Raw genomic sequence first — 21,480 nt, 5'->3', positions numbered from 1 at the left:
TCACAATTTTTATCCCAAAAGGGCGGACGATTGCAGCCAGGGGAGCCATATAAACGTTGAAGAGTGTGGGGCTCAACGAAGAGCCCTGCGGCACCCCACATCCCAGAGGTTTGCATGGAGAGATGGCATTATTCTCAAAGACCTGAAAGGAGCGGTCAGACAGAAAGGACTTAAACCATCTGAGGACATGATTTGAGATTCCTAAGTTAGTGAGCCTCTGGAGTAAGATGCTATGGTTTACAGTGTCGAAGGCGGCACTCGGGTCCAAGAGGAAGATGGCGACAGTGCCTCCTTGATCGATAATACTCCTGGCCTCTTCCGTCACTGTAACGAGCGCGGTCTCAATCCCATGCAGGGGCCGAAACCCAGTCTGGGAGGGGTCCAGCAAATGGTTGGTCTCGAGAAACTCTGTCAGAGTCTTATTGACGTGTTTCTCTAGGATCTTACTGAGCCAGGGTAATAAAGAGATTGGACGATAGTTCGCCGGGTTATTGCTATCCAGGTTTGTTTTTTTAGAAGAGCTTTGACCATGGCCCGTTTCCATGGTAGCGGGACTATGCCAGTAGCTAAGGAGGAATTAAGTAGGTCCAGGATGGTGGGTGAGATAAGTGAACTGACTAACATCAGAGATCGCGGGGGCGCTGGGTCATTAGGAGAGCCAGGCTTAGTCTGTAGCATGATGGACTGTAAAGAGAGACAGTCGAGAGGGGGGACTGTTTCAAGTATTGCCGGGGGAGAATGCTCTGACTCAGCAGCTTCAATGGTCATTGAAGAGATCTGGATAAGAGGAAAAGAGGTGTAGATGGCTTGAATTTTATTATCAAAGAACTCTGCCAAGTCATTACAACGGAGTTGAGCAGTAAGGGGATTGGGAGGTTTTTCCGGGATTTTTAAAAGAGTTTTGGCAATGTGGTAAATTTCCCTGGGCTTAGAGGCTGCTGCATTAATCTTGGTTTCCAAAAAAGCAGCTTGTGCAGAAGAAATTTCAGTCTTGTAAGATTTTATCGCAGCTCTGTATGCAATTTTCCTAGGACGTGAATAATCCAACCGCCATTTCCTCTCCAGTTTTTTGCAAAGACGATTACTATCTCGCAATTCTTGGGAATACCAAGGGGCAGTTTTGATTCCGCGATTGGGTATGGTATAATCTATGGAAGTACGGAATCTAAAGAGTTTAGAATCCATTTATTGTAATTTCGATTAGCTAGGATAGGATCAGAGTTAATGGGAGGTCTGGATGATTCAAGGGCCCAAACCCAGTTGGCGCGAAGGAGTTTCGACCAATTTTGTTCTTTTCGAAAGATAGGTCTAGCCCCCCGATAAATTACAGCATTCTGGCCCCTTACGCTTCCCCGACCACAAGGGTTTGAGTCAGTGGTGGCCTGTCCCAAGTCATTCACCTGCGGAGGGACACTTGGCAAGGCAGCCCCCTCTTGGCCCTCCCTTTTACCCAAGTGGTAGAACCCCTGGCGACCACCATTTGACAGACGGAGGAGATAGTGGGGATACCAGTCAGAGGGCGAACTCAGAAGCTTGCCTTATTTGCTGACAATCTACTGACACTCGCCCAGCCAGATAAAATCCCTTCTAGCGCTCGTCCGCACACTTTAGACTTCTGAGGCAGTTTCAGGCTTTAAGATCTACTTAGCCTTGACTATCTCCCCAGAAGACCTCCCAGTGGTCCAATCCCTTACACCCTTTCAATGGGCCCATAGATCTATCCAATACCTGGGCCTCCTACTTACCCCAACCATGGCTACCTGGTCGATGGCCTATTGGCTTGAATGTTGGAAATCCATTTTGGAGGGCCTCCGCTGATGGAAACCTCTCCAGGTTTTGTGGCTGGGTTGGTTAAATAGGGGCCAGATGTCCCTCTTGCCAAAAATACTATACCTCTTCCAATGCTTCCCTACACCAATCCTGCAAAACAAGATCTTACGTCTCCAACAGGACATCAGTTCCTTCATTTTGGGAATGGGAGAGGTCTCACTTCTCCAACACAATACAGATGCTCCCTTTGTACTGTGGAGGGTTGAGATGTCCCAACATCCTCAATATTACTGGGCCTCCACTTCATCTGAGTGGGTAGTACGTCAGAGCGACTAGCATTGGTTTCATATGAACCGCGCGGTGGCCTGTCTCCCCCTCTGGAACCTAGTGGGGCTTCCCAGACACATGAGGCCTTGAAGTGCCTACATTGCCAGTCCCACAAAAATTGTCCTAGACGTATGGGACAAAGTTGCTGTAAGACGAAGCCTTACTACCTTTCCTTCGCTTAGCACCCCCTTGGCATGCAACCCTGAATTTGCCCCCACTCTGCAACCCTTTTCCTACAGCCACTGGAGGGAGGGTGACTGCCGTACACTTTCGGATCTCTTTGAGGGAGATTCCCTCAAGTCATTTGAACAATGTCTCCAGGATTCACTGGGCCCTCTCCTAACCTAACATGCTGGGGGGCACCATCCAACGGACTTCTTTTGAGATCATGTTTAGGTCCTTCATTGGGTCCCGTAGGTTCATCTTGCACTCGTACTAGGTCCTTCAACAGTCCACACCTATCCGCCAGCATTCCTACCTAACACAATGGCACACTGAAATTGGGGAAGACCTGCCCATGAAACAATGGGAGCGCCGATGGTGCGACATTCCACAGATTCTGAAAAGCATACCCCAACGCGAGACGGCGTACAAGGTCATGACTCCTTGGTACCTCACACCCACCCAACTTCACGCTATTTTTCCCTCAACTTATCCCATGTGATGGAGATGTACCTCAGCCCCAGTAAACTGTATGGTGGTCATGCTCCAGTATTACCACCTTCTGGAAGGAAATCCTTAGCCATATTAGGGGGACAATAGGCTACCCGATTCCAGATTTCATATTAAGCAGTGCTTTTCTGTATTCAACCACCACTCTTGCAGGCCATGATACATGCTAAATGGCACTTAATCTCTCACGTGCTGGTAGTGGCTAAGCAACTCATTGCTTTACATTGGAAACAGCCGGCTGCCACCCCCCACAGCTCAATGGTTCACATGCCTATGGCAAGTTCAGGCCATGGAATTGCTTTCTAATAGACGAGCACACACAGAAGGGAAATTCACCCGTATCTGGCAACCTCTTCTACAATACTTCTACCGTTTAGAATACACATGCTTTAGGCCACCACGACTTAAAGCTTTCCAGCTCTTTTACTGAACCCTGCCCCTTAATCCTGGTCACCTCTCCCTCCTCCCCATTGACACCACACCTTAGGCCTTGTTTCTTCCTTCTTTCTCTGCTATGTTGTTAAGATGAGGGATTTTCTAATAGTAATGTTTTAGTACTCCCTTACTGCGCTTATATTCTCTGGCCGCTCTGTCTTTATATGTGAAGTATGCTACTGCTTACATTAGCTGTGGTGGCATTGGTTAACACAATGTACTTGAATACTGTGGTCTTGCTGCGTCCAACGCACTATGGCATGCGATGTTGTCTTTGTGCCACAAATTTTCAATAAAGAGGCGTTATGTAATAAAAGAATGCTTTGGGGTTTGCTTTGTTAAAATCGGCAATCAGGCGGTACAGTAATTCTTAGATTATAATTGTGGTTTTAACTAATTCACTATTGTGGAGTTTTGTAGACTGTGGATGATGAATAATTGCCTTCTTTGCTTCTAGGTATCTGTTGCAGTGGACGAGGAATTGAAAGAGAACAGAAAACCAGCACGATCTTCAACCACTAGTTCAACTTCTTCGTCTTTGTCTGGGAGCAGCCCTGAGAGTACAATGGTGAAGCAGATATCCATTGAAAGATCTGCCCCAGATGTTGTAGATGGTGCTCATTCATGTAAAACTGATACCACAAAGCTAGAGTCTGCTTGTTCAACTAAGGTTGGACGTTTTCAGGTGACTACAACAGCAACAGATCAAGTTGGCCGCTTTTCAGTGTCACGAACTAAAGATGATGTGACCTGCCAAGATTGTTCAGCTCTGAAGTCTGAAAAAGATACTTATCCTTTATCAAAGAGAAGGATGTCTGAACCAATCGAAAGCAGTCTAACATTGCAGTTAAATGGGCCATCATCTGAGCTGGAAATGGCTTTCCTTAATGAGATGTCCAAAAAGCAGGACGACAACTTGGGCAGCCCAGTATCTCCCCAGCCCATGGGCTTGAAGATTAATATGGGTATACAGAGTCTAAGGAACTCTTTCAATTCTTCCTACATGAGTAGTGATAATGAATCTGATATTGAAGATGAGGACCTTAAGAAAGAATTGCATAGACTGAGAGATAAGTAAGTTGAAATTCAGAACGGCAAATCTATATAAAGATGTGTTTGAAGTAAATTGAATGTAAGTGATAAATTCCGGGGATGATATGAAATGTTGAGAATTTACTTTAGTAAGCAACTTTGGGAAATTTCTCCTGTTTCAAATGTGCAGTTTACAAAAAACATTGACTGAATAAGATTTTCTGCAGTTAATTATTTTCATAATAGATGTTTTAGATGCAAATGGGTGATGTGCGAGAACTTGAATAATCTACTCATGTTAAGGTTTACCGGTGCAGGAATTAATATCCCATAAAACCTATTGGCTTATCATTTATATTTACTTAGGCACCTAAAGGAGATTCAGGAGTTGCAGGTTCGACAGAAACAGGAGGTTGAGTTGCTGTATACAGCACTAGGGAAGGTTCCACCTGCTGTCATTATCCCACCTGCTGCACCCCTCTCAGGCAGGAGACGGAAACCCACCAAAAACAAAGGCAGCAAGTCAAGTCGTGGTAGCTCACATGGTAGCAGAAGCCCCCAGCTGTCAGGTACTTATGTAAATGAATGGTATTGTTGCTACAATTATCTAGCTTTAAAGACCTTCAGTCATTACCCATTAATTGTTGATTCCTGATTTGTTTTTTAGCTGCTCCAGTATATAGCATGTTTTATTCAGTGAGCTTTACTTAACCCACAGATATTATCTTGTCACTTTATGGCAATAGATTTTCCTTGGTTTTGTTTTGTTAGTCTTTCCATGACCTTTCCTTTTCAGTTCTCATTGCTCTCATCTCCAAGTTGTGTAACCCTTTTAGCCATATAACTTTTTTTTAAATAGATGCCATTTTATTAGTAGATTGGATGTTTCTTTTTAATGCTGAGGGTATTCTGTTTTTTTTATAGTTGACATGTTCTGTTTTCTCCAGGAAATCATTCTTCTCATAGTGCACCTTCAGCCATGTTCCCACAGCAAGGATATCTCCTCCCTCCTGACAGTGTTCCTGAGAATGGACAAAACCAGCTGTCACAGCCTTACAGACCTTCTCCCTCAACTGAGAATCTCTGCTCAGCTTTCACCAGTGATACAGCACTCTCTGTACCTAGTCTGTCTGCACCAGGCCAAGGTAAGCGCTCTCATGAGAGAAAGGTTTATTGCATACACATTTTAAATATTTCTATCTCCCTAACATAAGCTGTCCTTACCTTTTCCATTATCCTCCTTACCTTTCTCATTGCCATCATCAAACATTATCCAAAAGATGCTTAATCAACCAAAGGGGCTGTGCTTCATCTTAGATATTTGTTTTTACATTTTATTAGCTTTTGGTTAGTTTACCATATAGACCTCAAAGTGGATAATGTCAGTCTGATAGTTTCTCTAGTTAGATGTCTATATGGATCAAATGATAGTCATTACACTTTCTGTTATGTCCTACCCACTACTCGTGTGCCAGTTTTAGTAACATAACTGGGTTCCCTTCGGCAGACTTTGCCAGAATCTTTGCAGTTTTGGAGTAATAGGTGCATGACTTGAGGACTAATCGAGAGGGGATCTTTGGTACTTTAGAATGGAAATATCATCATAACGGAGAAGCAGGAGTATCTGATTTTAAACTTGCCGCAGATTCCTTATATTAGAATCCTTCCCAGCGCCAGACTGGATCCGGAAATATTTTCAGCAGTACCTCTGCACGTCGGTAGAGGGCGTCAAACAACTCCACAGTGACATCGTCTCACGAATTTGGCATCAACGTAGTCCATAAAAGCCCTCCCCGAACTGACATCAGTTTCTTCTTTTCCGCACTAGCAAGGCAGATCCGCACTGCAGTTTCTCTGGCTGTTTTATTTCAGCTTACTTGACGTTTTTTTGTCAAAGCAGCAGTGTGCCTTCTTTTCTACTCTTTTTTCATGTCCTCAGGCTTCAAGCCTTCTGAGTCCTGTGGACAACAAATGTCACTCACTTGGTTTGCATGTGGTGCCTGGGTGAGAACCATGACTCCGAAGAGTGCAACTCCTGTCGCCAGCTCCGAATGAAAGCACGCGTGGAATGTCACTTGTAGCTCCTTGAGGTGTGAATGTCAGTCATCGAAGTCTTCTCATCGTCCTCGGTCACCTATGCGCTATGCGTACCGACCCCGCGTGTCCGTGCTACGAGCCGTCCCCACGGGCATCATTCTCCTTAGACGTCCGGAGATAAGTCTTGATGCCAGCGTTCGAGTATGCGGAGCCTCCGGCCGTTGTCGCCTTCCGCTGGTTCCCGCTCTTCTGTTGAAGTGGCAGACACGAGTCCGCCCGCATCTCCCCACCTATTCTAAGGCCAGGGCGACTTTGACCCAGATGAACCAATATTCTCGATCTCTTCATTCAATTCTTGGGTCATCACCTCCCTCTGGAGTGCCCTCAGGCCCCATGGAGGTGCATGACGTTGTACCTATGACCACACTGGAGGGTCAGACTCTTGTCTGTCAGCTCCCATAGTGGTGCCGTCGACGCTACTTCTGTCTTCGAGGCGCCTCCTTCTCGTCGTCAACTGGCTTCGTTGATGACTCCGGATGCCGCGCTAATGAAGCCGACCGTCTCAGACTCCCTTTCTCTGGGTTTTCCGACTGAAGACCATAGTTGTGGAAGTCTACAGATGGTGTGGTGTGTCTACCTCCCATTTCAGACACAATTCCACCCCCTATGCAGTCTAGCTGGTCACTTGACTTGGGTGACGCCAGTGGCAAAAAAATCTTCTCCAGCCTCCTGTCTCCTCTTGGTTTCGCTACGGAGATGAGTTCTGCTGTGGCGGACATGCTCAGTCGAGTTTCGGTCGTACTGTAATTACAGCTTCCCTCTGTGGAATTGTCAACAGACCCTTCAATTGTCGTTCTACATCTTGACCCTTCTAATGTTGAGCCTTTACTTCCTTATAGTGACTTTTTTTGGTCATCTTGCTGGGTGCTTAGCTAAACCTGAGACAGGGCTCCCTGTGGATCGCTCTATTTCTCAGGGATCGCCGGGCCACAGGGGATCGCTCTAGACTTCTTTGACATCCCTCTACTAGGAGTTTTGTGGTTCAGGCTCCTTTAGCGCCCAGACACCCACGGGTAGTAATGCGCTTTAGGATTCATAATTTCATTTCATTAGCCACCCAAAATAATGTTTTTTCCCTCCTGTTCCTCTGGAACGAGAGGCTAGGAAATCTAATGCTTGTGGTAGGCACATTTTCTCTTCTTTTAGTTCTGCCCTGCGCTCTCTGAACATTTCTTGTGTCTTCTCCCGCTTCTCCCACACTTTGTGGAACTAAGTGGAGTGCCTCTTGCCCTCCCTTTCAGAGTAAACCCGAAATGCTCTTTTTGGAGGCTGTGCAAACTACTTGCATTGACATGCCTTTTGATGGCGCCTCCTTTTTTGATGTGCATGCAGACTAGGCTTTATGCCAGTTCAGAGATAGTCATTGTGGTGCGGAGTCTTAACTCTGTTGTACTTCTCTGCCTTCATGTGGCGGATTACTCTCTCCTTTCCAGGATTACACCAGGTGTGGTGTTCCTGCTTTCTGCAGGTACTTTTCTTATTTATGCTGTCAGTGACTGGTTTAGTTTCCAGCCATCTAGAACATACCTTGCTTTGCGGTCTTGTGGGAGTCTGTTCTTATAGCTTCTTTTTGCAGGCTTCATTTTTCCTGTCCGAATACTTACTCTGTGGTGGGTAAAGCCTTGTTCCCCGTTTTCTGTGCACCTAGTATCCCATTTAGGGACTTCAACTTCATCTTTCCCCCCCCCCCCACCCCCCCCCCCCCCCCCTTCCATATGAGCGGCAGTGGTACCAAAGGCAGGCACACTCTTGGCCTGGTTAACCTTTGTTCCGGTCTTCGACCTTCCTTAGTGTGGACCTTCTCTTTGTTCTATTTAACTCTATGGAACTCATGGGTTTTCTCCTACTCATCTTGTGTTCCTGTTGGTTCAGGCTTAGGTTCCACGACTCAAGCTCCCGAATGCCCTTGTGGTATTGGCATCTTTTAGCATATTATTTTGAATTGCTCATGGGCACTACTTTCTTATGTGTGTCCTTTTCTACATTATCGTGGTCCTGGTGCTATTTATCTTCAGCAGTCTGGTGTTACATGTCCGTGTTTTCACCCTTTCGGTGTTCTCCTTTCTACTTGGACTACAGCTGCTGCTGTTGCCTCCTGTGGTTTTCTTTATACATATCTGCCAATGCACCGTGAGGTAGCTGTTGTGTTTGCCGTTCTTTCAGTTATCTTCACCTGGGAAACAATTCCCATTTATTGTTTGGATCCTGGTTTGGTATCCTTCTTTCACAAGAGCTGAGTTTCCCTCTCTTTCCTGTATCTTACTCCCTTCTTCGTGGCATCCCCTTTTCTATGGGAGAGGTTCTGTTTCACCCCGTTCTTTGGTGCAGGTATTTAATTACTTTTCTTTAGGCATATCCTAAATGAAGCGTTGGTCAGGTTTCTTGCCTGCTTCCATAATGTGGACAATGCGCAATTGTCATAATAAACTATCTGTTGCCCGTAGTTTCCACCAGCCCTTCGTTTCCCCTGGAGGTAGTCTCCTTTTCTTTCATGGTGGACTTTCCACATTTCTGTTTCTTCTTTGCTTCTCCTGCTGGCATCCTTTCTCAGTCGGTGGCGTTGGTTCTTGGACTGGTGCCCTTGTTTTCCTGTAGAAAGCAATGCCTTTCACTTCCTAGCCTTATGTAGAATTGTGTTGCGGTTTCCCACCTTTGTCTTCCTGTCTCCACCTCAGCTACTGTTGTAACCTCTTCTTTTATAATGGTATGATGTATTCTCTGTCCATCCTTGGTTACCTCTGTTATTGGAGTGTTTCCCGTTCCTCCACTTCTCGTCCTTCTGCTCACTGGCAGAGGAGGTGGGTTACCTTTGGAGGAGTGGATATACTTTTACTGTACCCTGTATTTCTCTTCCAGGGTATCCTCATCAAAGTCATAAGCATTAGATTATTCCCGCCCATGCGCGGGATCCCGGAAACAGTATATTATATGTGCCCCACATATATATATCCATACATATATACCTATATGTATACACAAGCAACTACAGCCAATAAACACTAGAGCTGAACATGCTGTAAGGAATTTCCACTATACATAAAAAAAATAGCATTATAAACACGAGAAACAACATTATAACTTGTTTAGAAACTGTTTTAATGCTCAGAAAACAGCAGAAATTCTTATTAATCACTGAAAGCATAGGAAGCTCCCAGGCTGCATTGCAAATACCCAGTCTAAAAAGACTGAAAAGCTAACTAATAGCTGCATAGCAAAATACTGACACATTGCCTTTAAGGCACACCTGACCCCCAACTTCCCATCATGCCTCAGGGTTGGCAGTTAGGTCAGTTGTTCTTTCCGGCTCCTTCTGGAAGGATCCTGGCAACAGAGCTCCACTTTTTTCTGAGTTTGTCAGAAAATATTGTGTGTTTTTTTCCCTTACTTCGACGTTTTACATCTAAAGAAGTGGGAGGCTGTCTTTTTTAGGCAGTTTTGGGCATTGTTTCTACCTTAAAATGCCATCTCTTTTCGATCCTTGCCCTGCTTATGACAAGAAGAGAGGTGGACACCAGCAACAGTCCTCCACTACCACAAGAGGAGGAAAGCCATGAGCTGTGGCTTCCTCTACGACCGTTGCCCACTCCAGTGGGGGGAAGTGCGTCACAACATCTGTCAGAGTGGGACAGCATCACAAAAGATCGCTGGGTGCTGAATATACTGCGAAATGGATATGCGCTACGTTTTCGAGCGCGTCCAAAAGACATACCGCCAAAAAAGTCCCGTCCTCACCACTTAAAGCTGCTCCAAAAGGAGGTGAGGGCCCTTCTGCTAAAACAGGCCATAGAAAAAGTTCCTCCTTCACAAATCGGAAAAGGAGTGTACTCCCGGTACTTCCTTGTGCCCAAAAAAGATCAAGAGCACAAGTTTCGGCCGATTCAGGACCTTCGTCTCCTAAACAAAGTCATCGTCAAGGAGAAGTTTTGTATGTTGGCGCTTAATCAAATATGTCCACATCTGCAAGTAGGGGATTGGATGTGTTCGGTGGACCTCCAAGATGCGACACATTTCAATTTCGAGACATCACCGCAGGTACCTGCGGTTTGTGGTCGGAAGCAAGCATTATCAGTACAAAGTCCTTCCATTCGGGCTCAAGTCGGCTCCGCGAGTCTTCACCAAATGTATGGCAGTGGTGGCGGCTTGCCTACACAAGCAGGGTCTATTCGTCTACCCTTACTTAGACGACTGGTTGCTGAAGGCTCCATCACAGCAACAGGTGAGGAAAGACTTCCAGACCTGTCTGAGACAGTTGCATGCTCTCGGCCTTCACGTCAACCTGGCAAAGTCCGTGCAGCAGCCCACTCAGACCATCCACTACCTTGGCTCCGTTCTGGACACAAGCGTGGGAAGAGCGTATCCTTCGGGGGAGAGACTGTCTTCAATGAAGCGGAAATGCAGGCTTATGCAGCAGATGCAGAGGCCGTCAGCCCGGCAAGTAGCATCTCTGCTGAGGTCCATGGCGTTCTGTATTTTTCTCATTCCCAACGCCAGACTGCGAATGCGACCTTTGCAGCAAGCTCTAGAGGACCAATGGGATCAGTCCACAGGCCGTTGGGGAGATCAAATCTCTCTCTCCCAGGTGGCGAAATCTTCCCTTGCATGGTGGACTCGTCAGGACAATCTGATGGTGGGAGTCCCTTTTCACCAGCCACTTCCAGTGCAATCGGTGGTGACAGATGCGTGGCTGCAAGGTTGGGGGGCCCACATGGGGTGCCTCCAGATACAGGGTCGGTGGTCTACATAAGAGCAGGGCTACCACATAAATATGCTGGAACTCCGGGCAGTCCACCTTGCTCTAAAGGCGTTCCTCCCTGCAATCAAGGCCGATTCAGTCCTGGTGCAGACCGAGAACACCACAACCATGTTCTACCTGAACAAACAGGGCGGGACTCGGTCACGTCCTCTTTCCCTGGAGGCACAGGCGATCTGGCACTGGCTGCTCGCCCGGAACCTCTCGGTAGTGGCAGTGCACCTTCCGGGGGAGTTGAATCTCAAAGCAGACGCACTCAGCAGGCACTTCGAAGATCAGCCAGACTGGGTGCTACACGACGAAGTGGTGGCGGACCTGTTCCATTGTTGGGGCCGTCCAGAAATCGATCTGTTTGCAGACGACGAAAATTCAAAATGCCATGCCTTCGCGTCCAGATTCCACCGTCCAGGGACCAGGGGGAATGCTCTTTTGATGGACTAGTCAGGGACATTTGCCTACGCCTTTCCGCCTCTGATTCCGAAGGTGGTATCCAAGCTGCTCAGATCCGACATGGAGATGATCCTCATAGCTCCGGACTGGCCGCGCCAGTGGTGGTACCCGGACCTTCTCCATCTGTCGGTGCGACCTCACAGGCGACTGCCTTGCAGGCCGGACCTGCTGTCCAAGATGGGCGGGAGGATTCTGCATCCCAACCTTCCCTCACTGAACTTAACAGCATGGCTCCTGAGGTCCTGCAATACGGACATTTAGGTCTGCCGCCTGATTGCATGCATATTCTGAAAGAAGCGAAGCGACCCTCCACAAGAGCGTCTTATGCGTTTAAGTGGAAGAGGTTTTTCATTTGGTGTAGAGAGAATCACCTTGATCCTACGAAGGGGCAGGAGGATGTCATTCTCCCTTACCTTCTGCACTTAGCGAGATCAGGCTTAAAGTATGCATCAATCGGGGTCCACTTGTCTGCCATTACAGCGTACAGGAGGTCTCCCAATCAACCTTCTTTTTTCCAGATGCAGGTGGTCAAGGACTTCTTACAGGGGTTGAAGAAAGTTTACCCCCCTGTTCGAAACCCTCATCCTCCGTGGGAGTTGAACTTAGTATTGTCCAAATTGATGGGCCCACCGTTTGAGCCAATCTATAGAGCTTCCTTGCAGCATCTGTCTTGGAAGGCCGCTTTTCTGGTAGCCATTACATCGGCACGCAGAGTAAGCGAAATCCAGGCGCTGTGTACTAAAGAGCCGTACACTGTTTTTCACCAGCACAAAGTGGTCTTGAGGGCACATCCATCTTTTCTCCCTAAGGTAGTGTCTGATTTTCATATTAATCAGTCCATTTCTCTTCCATCCTTCTTCCCGAACCCAGCGACCCCGGCTGAGCGGTCGCTTCATTCCTTAGACGTCAAGAGGGTACTTAAATTCTACCTAGAAACTATCAAAGGCATTAGGAAGACGGATCAACTATTTGTCAACTATGGCGCCATGAGAACAGGCTTCCCAGCAGCTAAGAGATCCATTTCCAGATGGATTGTTTCCTGCATTACCCTAGCCTACCAGCTGGCGAAAAGGCCCTTACCTTTGGCCCCTAAGGCTCATTCTACTAGGGGGAAAGCGGCCACAGTAGCTTTCTTGCATGACGTGCCAATCGCAGAGATTTGCAAGGCGGCCACCTGGAAATCGGTTCATACCTTTACCAGGCACTACTGCCTAGAATCCGATTCCAGGGCGGATGCCCAAGTAGGCCAAGCCTCCTTGAGGAACCTTTTTGGGTAGCTTGGTCTATCTAAGCATACTGTTCATTCTCTGTTTCTTTCCTTTGCCCGCAGGGGGATGAGGTGAGGCTCGCTATTCTATTCTAATGCTTATGACTATTGATGAGGATCCCCTGGAAGAGAAGGATTAGTTACTTACCTGTAATCCTAGTTCTCTTCCAGGGGTATCCTCATCAAAGTCATAAGCAACCCTTCCGCCTCCCCGGGCAAAGGTGTGCTATCTTTTTCAGAGGTTATTATTTCTTTGTGCCATGACTTTTCAATCTCCGCAAAGAACAACTGACCTAACTGCCACCCCTGAGGCATGATGGGAAGTTGGGGGTCAGGTGTGCCTTAAAGGCACGGTGTCAGTTTTTTGCTATGCAGCTATTAGTTAGCTTTTCAGTCTTTTTAGACTGGGTATTTGCAATGCAGCCTGGGAGCTTCCTATGCTTTCAGTGATTTATAAGAATTTCTGCTGTTTTCTGAGCATTAAAACAGTTTCTAAACAAGTTATAATGTTGTTTCTCGTGTTTATAATGCTATTTTTTTATGTATAGTGGAAATTCCTTACAGCATGTTCAGCTCTAGTGTTTATTGGCTGTAGTTGCTTGTGTATACACATAGGTATATATGTATGGATATATATATGTGGGGCACATATAATATACTGTTTCCGGGATCCCGCGCATGGGCGGGAATATTCTAATGCTTATGACTTTGATGAGGATACCCCTGGAAGAGAACTAGGATTACAGGTAAGTAACTAATCCAACTTGACTGTCTATGGGAATTTCTCTGTTTTTTATATACATATTTGTCCTTATATATATATATGTCCTTGGATGTATATGCTTATCTCTTGAATGGATCTCTTGTAGATGTCTTTTACTTCCTGTATGTGTATATGTGTGTGTGTGTATATGTGTGTATATATATATATATATATATATATGTGTGTGTGTGCGCGTACATATGGTCGTCTGGCCTTCTATACGGTGTACGTAGCTACATTTTAGTTAGATCTTCTTGGTGACTTCGTACAACCTTCTTGGTTGTACTTGTCTGTTTCTTTTCTTCTCTTCAACGAACATCTGTTACTTCACTACGCAGTGTGCTTATATATCTATCAAGGTTCTCAGTATAAGAGTGGTTTCCTTTTACTGCTCTTGTTTTTCTAGCGACGCTCTAGAGCATTCATTGTTTTCTCCATCATTCTTGATTGAAGGTTCCCTTTTTTCAAAAACTGTTCCTCAGAATAGTTTCCTTGACAATCGGCAGGTGCGCTCTTTGTTCGTTGTATATGTTCACTGCATTTGAGCTCGCTTTGTATGCTCATTCCATTGGTGTTGAGCCTGGACTCTAAGGACTATTGTCCTTGGTCCCTTTGTATCCCTCGATCGTAGGTTGCACCCTCTTTGGGGCTGCTAATTTTACCGGTTCTTTACCGTGTTTTTCACTGTCTTGTAGCTTTCTACTCCCTACAGGCTTTCCATAGTTCTTCTTGGAGATCAATCCTTCGGTGAAAATCTTGCTTCACCTATCATTTTTCTGATAGTCTGGTCCCTTCTATCTTTTGCACGGCTTCTTCTATTTGGGGATCTTTGGTGAGGTTGGTTCACGGCCCATGGATGGTATTGCTTAGGTATCTTATTCTAAGATGAGAAGTCTGCAGCTAGATGTCCCTATCAGATTAAGAAGTTGCTCACCTTCGGTAAAGCTTAATCTGGTTGAGACAGGATCCTGCTGCAGATTCCTCATCGACCCAACCATCCTCCTCTCTCTGCGAACTTAACGCCCTTGTGGTATTATGTTCCTTACGGTTTCTTTAATTCTCTAGAATCTTATCCTTAAGAACTGTTATGTCATTGTTGATTCTATACTTGCCTAGTCAGTTACTGTTTGGTTCCTGCTACTGCTTATGCCGTAGTCTCCGTTGTTATGATCTACTATTTCTATTCTACAAATAAATAGTAGTTTGGATCTATACCAGAGTGTCCTGAAGATCTTGGCGTTCCCCTCCTCTATATATTGGTACCAGGAGTGGGTTAATTTTTATTTGCCTTTCTTTTACGCTGTCCTGCATCTTCTGGAGCCCACTGGACTGCTGCCACTGAATACCGAACACTGTGACCACCTCAAATTTTTCCAATTGCTTCTTCATAGAAGCTACTTTTCCGTTGGGGCGCGTGGCCATTTCAAAGGTCGCTTACCTGGCTCGCTCCTACCACGTTCCAAACTCTGGAACTTCTGCTGCCATATTGTTTTTCCTGTTGCTTCTTCGGCCGTCTCTGAAAGGAAACTGTCGCAATGCATTTTGGGAGAGCGTACCGACGTCACATGCTCGGCGGCAGCCATTTTGGATCAGTCAGGATCTTCCAGTCAGCGTCGTCCAGCTCACAGCTGTTACCTGCCTCTACTTTGTGCAACTCTACGGTCGGTGATTCGCACACCATATTTCACAGCAAGTACTTGCTTTTACTTAGTGCGACAGGGTCATCGGTGATTCGCACACCACGGTCAGTTATTTCACTCATCTGCTGTTATCATGATATGGACCTACGGTAGTGCGACACGATGATTCGCACATCTTTCTGCACCTCCTTTATCCAGCAGAGAGTCCGTGTTGCATATCTTATATTTTATTATTATTTTATTGTAAGTGGCTCACACGTTTTACATTTTATTTATTTAGTTTTTTGTTTCAATCTGTACATTGGTGCGATACGTTCTCAGATATTCACGTTTTACGATTTGTTCTCTTAAGTGCTCAATTTTTATTCATTATGGTGTCCAGCCAAGGAGTCAATCAGCCAGTACCTTTCTTGTTAAAACCAGGCAAGCCGGAGGGCGTGGCTAGCAGCCGAAGCAAATGGCGGCTGGCTAGCGGAGCTCCGCATCCCCGGCACTAATCCGACACTATCCTGACCTCATAATAGCAGCAACATTACCATAAAAGGCGGTTCCCACCACCGGGGACACCGCTGGCAGGCAGTTGGCTCCACTAGCATCGACAGGTGTCGGGAATCACCTGCAAAACCAGAGGCAGATGGCAGAGGCGGATGGCGGCTGATGAATGATACGGCACTCGGGCCCGTAGCGGAGGCAGCGAAGATTCCGGCGGCATCAGACCAGACATAACTGGAGGTGACTCCCCTTGGCAGCGCGGCGGCTGGTGTGCCGGGCGCAGGGGCTGCTTGAGAGTCTGCCCGGGGAAAGGAGACTGAGCACGGGAGGAGTGCGCATGAAGCTGCCCGGTGACGTCGTTACTCGAGGCCCCGGCTTTGCAGGCCCGGGTGGAGGTCTCTCCGAGCCCTGGTGTCGTTGGAGGAGGAGCCAGTGCAGCGCAAGACGAAGGGGGGGGGGGGGAGGAGAGAGAAGAGGAGGGAGGGAACAGCCGCGCGAGGTGCTGGGACTTTGACTGGCCCTGCCTTCGCTCGGAGATGATCCTGTGCCCCCGAGCGGGTTTTGGTGGATTTGCGGGCCGCGCTCTGCGCGATTGACCTGGTGTCTCCGACGCGATCCAGGCCCAGCAGGAGGTGCTCCGAGCACGGATCAGGCACCTGTTTCGGCTGCGCTTGGGGGACGGGGGCCTGGGGAGGGAGTGTTGGTGGGCCTAGGCCTGAGGACGTTGGTTGGCCTGGGCTCTCCACCCCCTTCCCGCTGTTTCTGCCTGGAATACAGTCTTGTTATGGGGAGTAGAATTTGGGCAGGTCTTTAAACATTTTTCCCTTAGACCCTTTAACCAGGTGGTAGTTTTGATGGAATACAACTGCCTGTTGCAGCCCCCCCACACCCCCAGAGGACCTGCACAGACTTCCGTGCAGGGGGGGGGCGCCCCTGAGGCTCACCCCTGAGGCTGCTGAGAGAGGTAGGAGCCTACACTGCTGGACCATAAAGACTGCACTTAACGCCAGATGTGCCAGTATTGGGGTCTGACCCCTCCCTGTTGGTCAGGGGAGGTTCGCTGCGGCGGAAGAAGGCGATAGTGAGCCGTCGGCCTGACAGCTGCAAGGGGCTGGGAGGGGTCCTCGCCCAGGCAACCTCGTAATTCGAGTCGACAGTAAGCCTACCCATTGGAGCCGTAGACTGTGGCGGTAACAGGACCGAAGTGGGCTAATCCTAGGCACCACCATATTGCCCGCATCGGTACCTCCTCTCAGCTGCTGTCCCGTATACAGCGACGTCAGTCATGGTGACCGGGCGAGGCCCGAAGGCAAGCGTACAGGGTAAGCTTGCAAATTTCGCCACCCAGGGTTGCAAAAAGAGTCGGGACCGCAGTCGGAACCTACCATACGGGATGTGCTGGACGCCATCGGTGGAGTGAGGTCCTCCCCGGACTCCGTCACCACTGAAGTATCCCTACTGCGGGCAGACTTTCGGTAAATGGACGAAAAAGTTAAGGACCTAAAACTGACCACGTCGTCACTGCAGGATGATACGGCTCAACTCCAAACCCAGGTTGCCGAGCTTCAAAGCCAACACGTGAAAATGGCGCAATAGCTAGATGAGTATGAAGGGAGGGCCCGCAGGAACAATATCCGCATTTTAGGTGTGCCCAAACGGGCGGAGGGGCCAGCAGCGGACCTCTTTGTCGAAGATCTTATAGTTAAACGTCTGTAGCCTAAAAGTCTCCAAGTATTTCTCCATTGAACGTGCACATCGGATCCCGGGAGGGAGGCCAAAACCTGGGGCCCATCCGAGACCCTTAATAGCCCGAGTAACTACAGAGACAGATGTCATCCTGAAAACTGCACAGGCGGGGCCCTCACTAAAGGTAGAAAACAGCGACATAACGTTCTTCCCAGACTTCACGGCCAGGGTCCAGGCCCAACGGCGTAGCTTTCAGGCAGTAAAGAAAGAGCTCCGGGATCGAGAGTTGAAATATGCCATATTGTTTCCAGCGAAACTGAGTGGAATCGTAAGGAAAGACATGGTTCTTCACCTCACCAGAAGACGCGTGGGACTGGTTGGAGGGATGGCGCAAAAGAGGTGGCCGCCGTCGAGATCTCAATACAGGGACGAGAGGGCACAAAGAGACCGAGGAGACACCTGACACCTACAGAGGATGGCCCCGCTAGTGCTACGGACCCATAGACGTAACTTTGGTCGAACAGCTGTACAGATGCGGGGGACTGCGGAGAATTCTATCTCCAGGGATGCCTCGGGACATTGGTGAGAAAGTTCCTATCTTAACAGTGACTTACTGCTTTGAAAGGCATTTGATAGAGTATTTGTTACTGGCGCACAGCTCTCTTTGAGATAAAGGTTACTTTGTTCCTCCATGGGTCCTGCTGGGAGCCCCTAAAATTGAGGTATACCATTGATGACTGCAAATGGGGATGGGAGACCGCAGTCCCAAATTTATTCATATGTTTGGGTGGGGAAGAGGCACTCTGCCTAGTTGGGGAGTGGGTAGTTCTGTATCCATGGGCAGGGAGGGGGGCGGCGAGGGGGTGGTGGTGTGTTTATCGTCTTTAGGAAAGTTAGATTCACAAAGTAGTCTATGCATACTGCCACATGTACAGTCCGCACCAGATGTTAGTGACCGGAAGGACGAGCCAGGCTATGCCCTGGCTATATCCCCATTGGGGATGGTTAAACATGTTATTCTGCTAAACTGTTGCATTTTTGTTGTCACCACTTGGCATGATGGGGGGTAAAATGGATTTGTCGATCTCTATACTTTCATGGAACGTAAACGGACTGGGGGATAAAATTAAACGTGGGGTTGTCCAGCAGTATCTGAAACAACAGGCCCCGGACATAGTATTGCTGCAAGAAACGCACATGGTGGGGAACAAAAGTAAAGCCCTCACATGATGGGGGTATAAACTACTAGTGCACGCTGACTTTACTACGGGATCCAGGGGGACTGAGATTCTAGTTAAGAAGAGCCTAGCTATTATGGTAAAGAATACATGGGCAGACCCGGGGGGGTAGATTTGCTGTCCTAGGAGCCCAATGGGAAGGGAGAGCGATTAACATAATTTCAGTGTACCTGCGTTGGGTAAAGCAGCTTTGATAGCTCTTGGGAAAATCTTGTCTGACCTTCCGGTGGGCACACTGATAATGGGGGGAGACTACAACATGATCATGGTGGAAGAAAAAGATAGATACCCCCGGCGGGCTGGGACACAGCCTAATGTGCAGATGAGGGAATTCACCACAGCTATGGGTCTAGTAGATGTGTGGCGCACTCTAAAACCCAATGATACTCACTTCACAAACTATTCCAATGCGCATAGAAGCTCATCTCGAATAGATTATTTCCTAACGCACGCGGCTTCCATTGGCAATTTCCAAAATACCAATGTACTGCCAAGAGGCATCTCAGAACACTCCAGTTACAGTTGAACTCACGCCCTGGGAAAGACAGCCATGTTCCACAATAGTACTAAACTCGTGGTTACTGAAAATCCCAGATATTAAAGCAGAACTATTTCAGCAAACTTGTAATTACTTCAATGAAAATGCAGGCTTGGTAGAATCAGCGGAAACTCTATGGGAGGCTTGTAAAGTGGTGATAAAGGGACATGCTTTGTCCCTGAAGGTGGGATACATAAAGAAGAAGCATAGCCAGTTAACCCAATTGGAAAACTAACTTCGTGACTTAGAACAAGAAAGCTCAGATAAGCCCGCGGAGGAAGTGGAGCATCTCCTTGAAATAGAACGTGAAGAGTATAGGATCAAAACTAGGGAACATATGTTAGCCAAACACCTCAACATAGTCTATATGAACTCGGAGACAGGACAGGGATGACGCTGGCTTGGTTGGAAAAGAGAGAGCAAGGGGAAAGGTGGGTACCGAGCCTGACCATGTCTGATGGTAGTGCCATAACGCATCCTAAAGATATAGCGCAAGCCTTTGCAGATCATCTAGAGCGCATCTACTCTCCCTCCACCACATACACTGCAGAGGATTCCCGCCAACTTCTCTCTGATAGCAATATAGCAACTCTTTCAGAAATAGAAAGGGAAGCACTGGAGGGTGACTTGACGGATGAAGAGATCCACAAGGCGATACGTCGAATCCACTCCGGGAAGGCCATGGGACCCAATGTGCACCCCATTGAATTTTTGAAAGCAACGGCTTCACAGGTTACCCCTCACTTGCGTGCCATGTATAATGACCGCTACAAGCGAGGGAAGTTGCCCAGTGACCAACGAGTAGCATCTATAGTTCTAATCCGTAAACCAGGGAAGCTTGGTGATCAGTGTGGCTCCTACCGGCCGATCTCATTGATCAATTCGGAAGCTAAGATCCTAGCTAAAGTTTTGGCCACCAGATTGGCCCCGATTCTCTCATCACTAGTGCACCCTGACCAGTGGACTTAACAATGTGCTGGCACGGAGGGAGTTTCTGAAGGAGGATGCAGTGGTGTTATCGTTAGACGCCTCTATGGTGTTTGATTCCATTGAGTGGCCAAGATGGGATTTGACCCGAAATTCTTAGGCTGGATCAAATTACTTTACACAGATATAAAGGGCCAAGTGAGAGTTGTTAACTATACCTCGCGCACATTCACATTGCGTAAGAGAACTCGACAGGGTTGCCCCCTGTCCCCATTGATATTTTCCTTGAAGCTGGAACCGCTGGTCGCCTGGATCCGTCGAGATGGGATGGTGCGGGGCTTAAAATGGGCGGAGGGGTCAAGAAGATCGAATATCCCTATACGCAGACGATGTCTTGCTGTATCTAGCCTCCCCATATAAGTCCATTCGCGGCGTCCTGGATATATTTACGAATTTTGGGAAGTACTCGGGCTACCAAATAAACTTGAGTAAGTCGGTGCTGTTTATGCTCCTGGGGCAGGTACCCCGTCTCCCCCCAAACTGCGCAATCGAGGTGGCGGGGGACGGCTTTCGATACCTGGGAATATTTGCTACGTCTGATCAGGCCCTTTTTTATGGTCGTAACCTCGCCCCTCCACTGGCCCGGCTTAAAGTAGATGTTAAACACTGGAGATCCTTGCCCCTGTCATTGATTGGTCGTGCTACCCTATTTAAGATGCTAGCCCTCCCCCGCTTTTTATATATCCTTCAGAATTGTCCATACAGAGTTCCGGACGCATATTTCACAGAGGTGGAAAGTGAGGTTAGAACCTTGCTCTGGGATGGAAAGGCCCCCCGCATTGCTACCAAAAAAAACGAAAGGTTGGTATGATGGGGGAATAGCCCTCCCAGACCTTCGACTTGACTACTGGGCCTCGCAATTAGTGGTGATAAATCGGTGGATTTACCGCTCTCCCAATGATCCTGCATATATGCTCGACAAATATCAGACGGGCGTTCAGGATATCTAGGAGCATTGTACTCTAAAGTGAAGCGCGGGAGATATTTGGGGCCTCTCGCTCATACAGTTGATATCTGGCACCGAGCCAGCTCTCGACTAGGGTGGTCGAATGTCCTCACAAAGGCTACGCCATTGTGGTATGCCCAAAAGTTGGGTTCTCTCTGCCATCAATCTGGCTTTGATAGGTGGGACACCATCGGGATCTCCGTCATAGGAGACCTGATTAAAAAGGGGTTGATCCTCAGTTTTAAGGAGCTTCATGATCAATACGCAATGGCGCAGGGGGAACAGTTTAGATGTATGCAGATCCGGCACGCCCTTATCACAGCATTGCCGAACCCCGCAGAGATACCGGAGTCGTCACCATTGGAAGACCGGCTGCTTGATGGGCCACTA

At 47.8% G+C, this 21,480-nt stretch overlaps 1 protein-coding gene across 10 annotated transcripts in view; it reads left to right on the top strand.

The window, feature by feature from the left end:
- Window positions 1-21,480, top strand: part of WNK1 (WNK lysine deficient protein kinase 1) — a 1,135,119-nt gene that overhangs the window by 1,008,830 nt on the left and 104,809 nt on the right. For all 10 annotated transcript variants that reach the window (XM_085652258.1, XM_085652261.1, XM_085652257.1 and 7 more), the window contains 3 exons: window positions 3,662-4,278; window positions 4,603-4,805; window positions 5,184-5,381. In XM_085652258.1, coding sequence (XP_085508384.1) covers window positions 3,662-4,278; window positions 4,603-4,805; window positions 5,184-5,381 — 1,018 coding nt within the window. The remainder of the gene's footprint in view (window positions 1-3,661; window positions 4,279-4,602; window positions 4,806-5,183; window positions 5,382-21,480) is intronic.

This window comes from Triturus cristatus, chromosome 4_1 (genome assembly GCF_964204655.1).
Source record: "Triturus cristatus chromosome 4_1, aTriCri1.1, whole genome shotgun sequence".
NCBI lineage: Eukaryota > Metazoa > Chordata > Amphibia > Caudata > Salamandridae > Triturus > Triturus cristatus.
The sequence above is the reverse complement of the archived record's forward strand: the minus strand, read 5'-3'. Positions and strand labels throughout refer to the sequence as shown.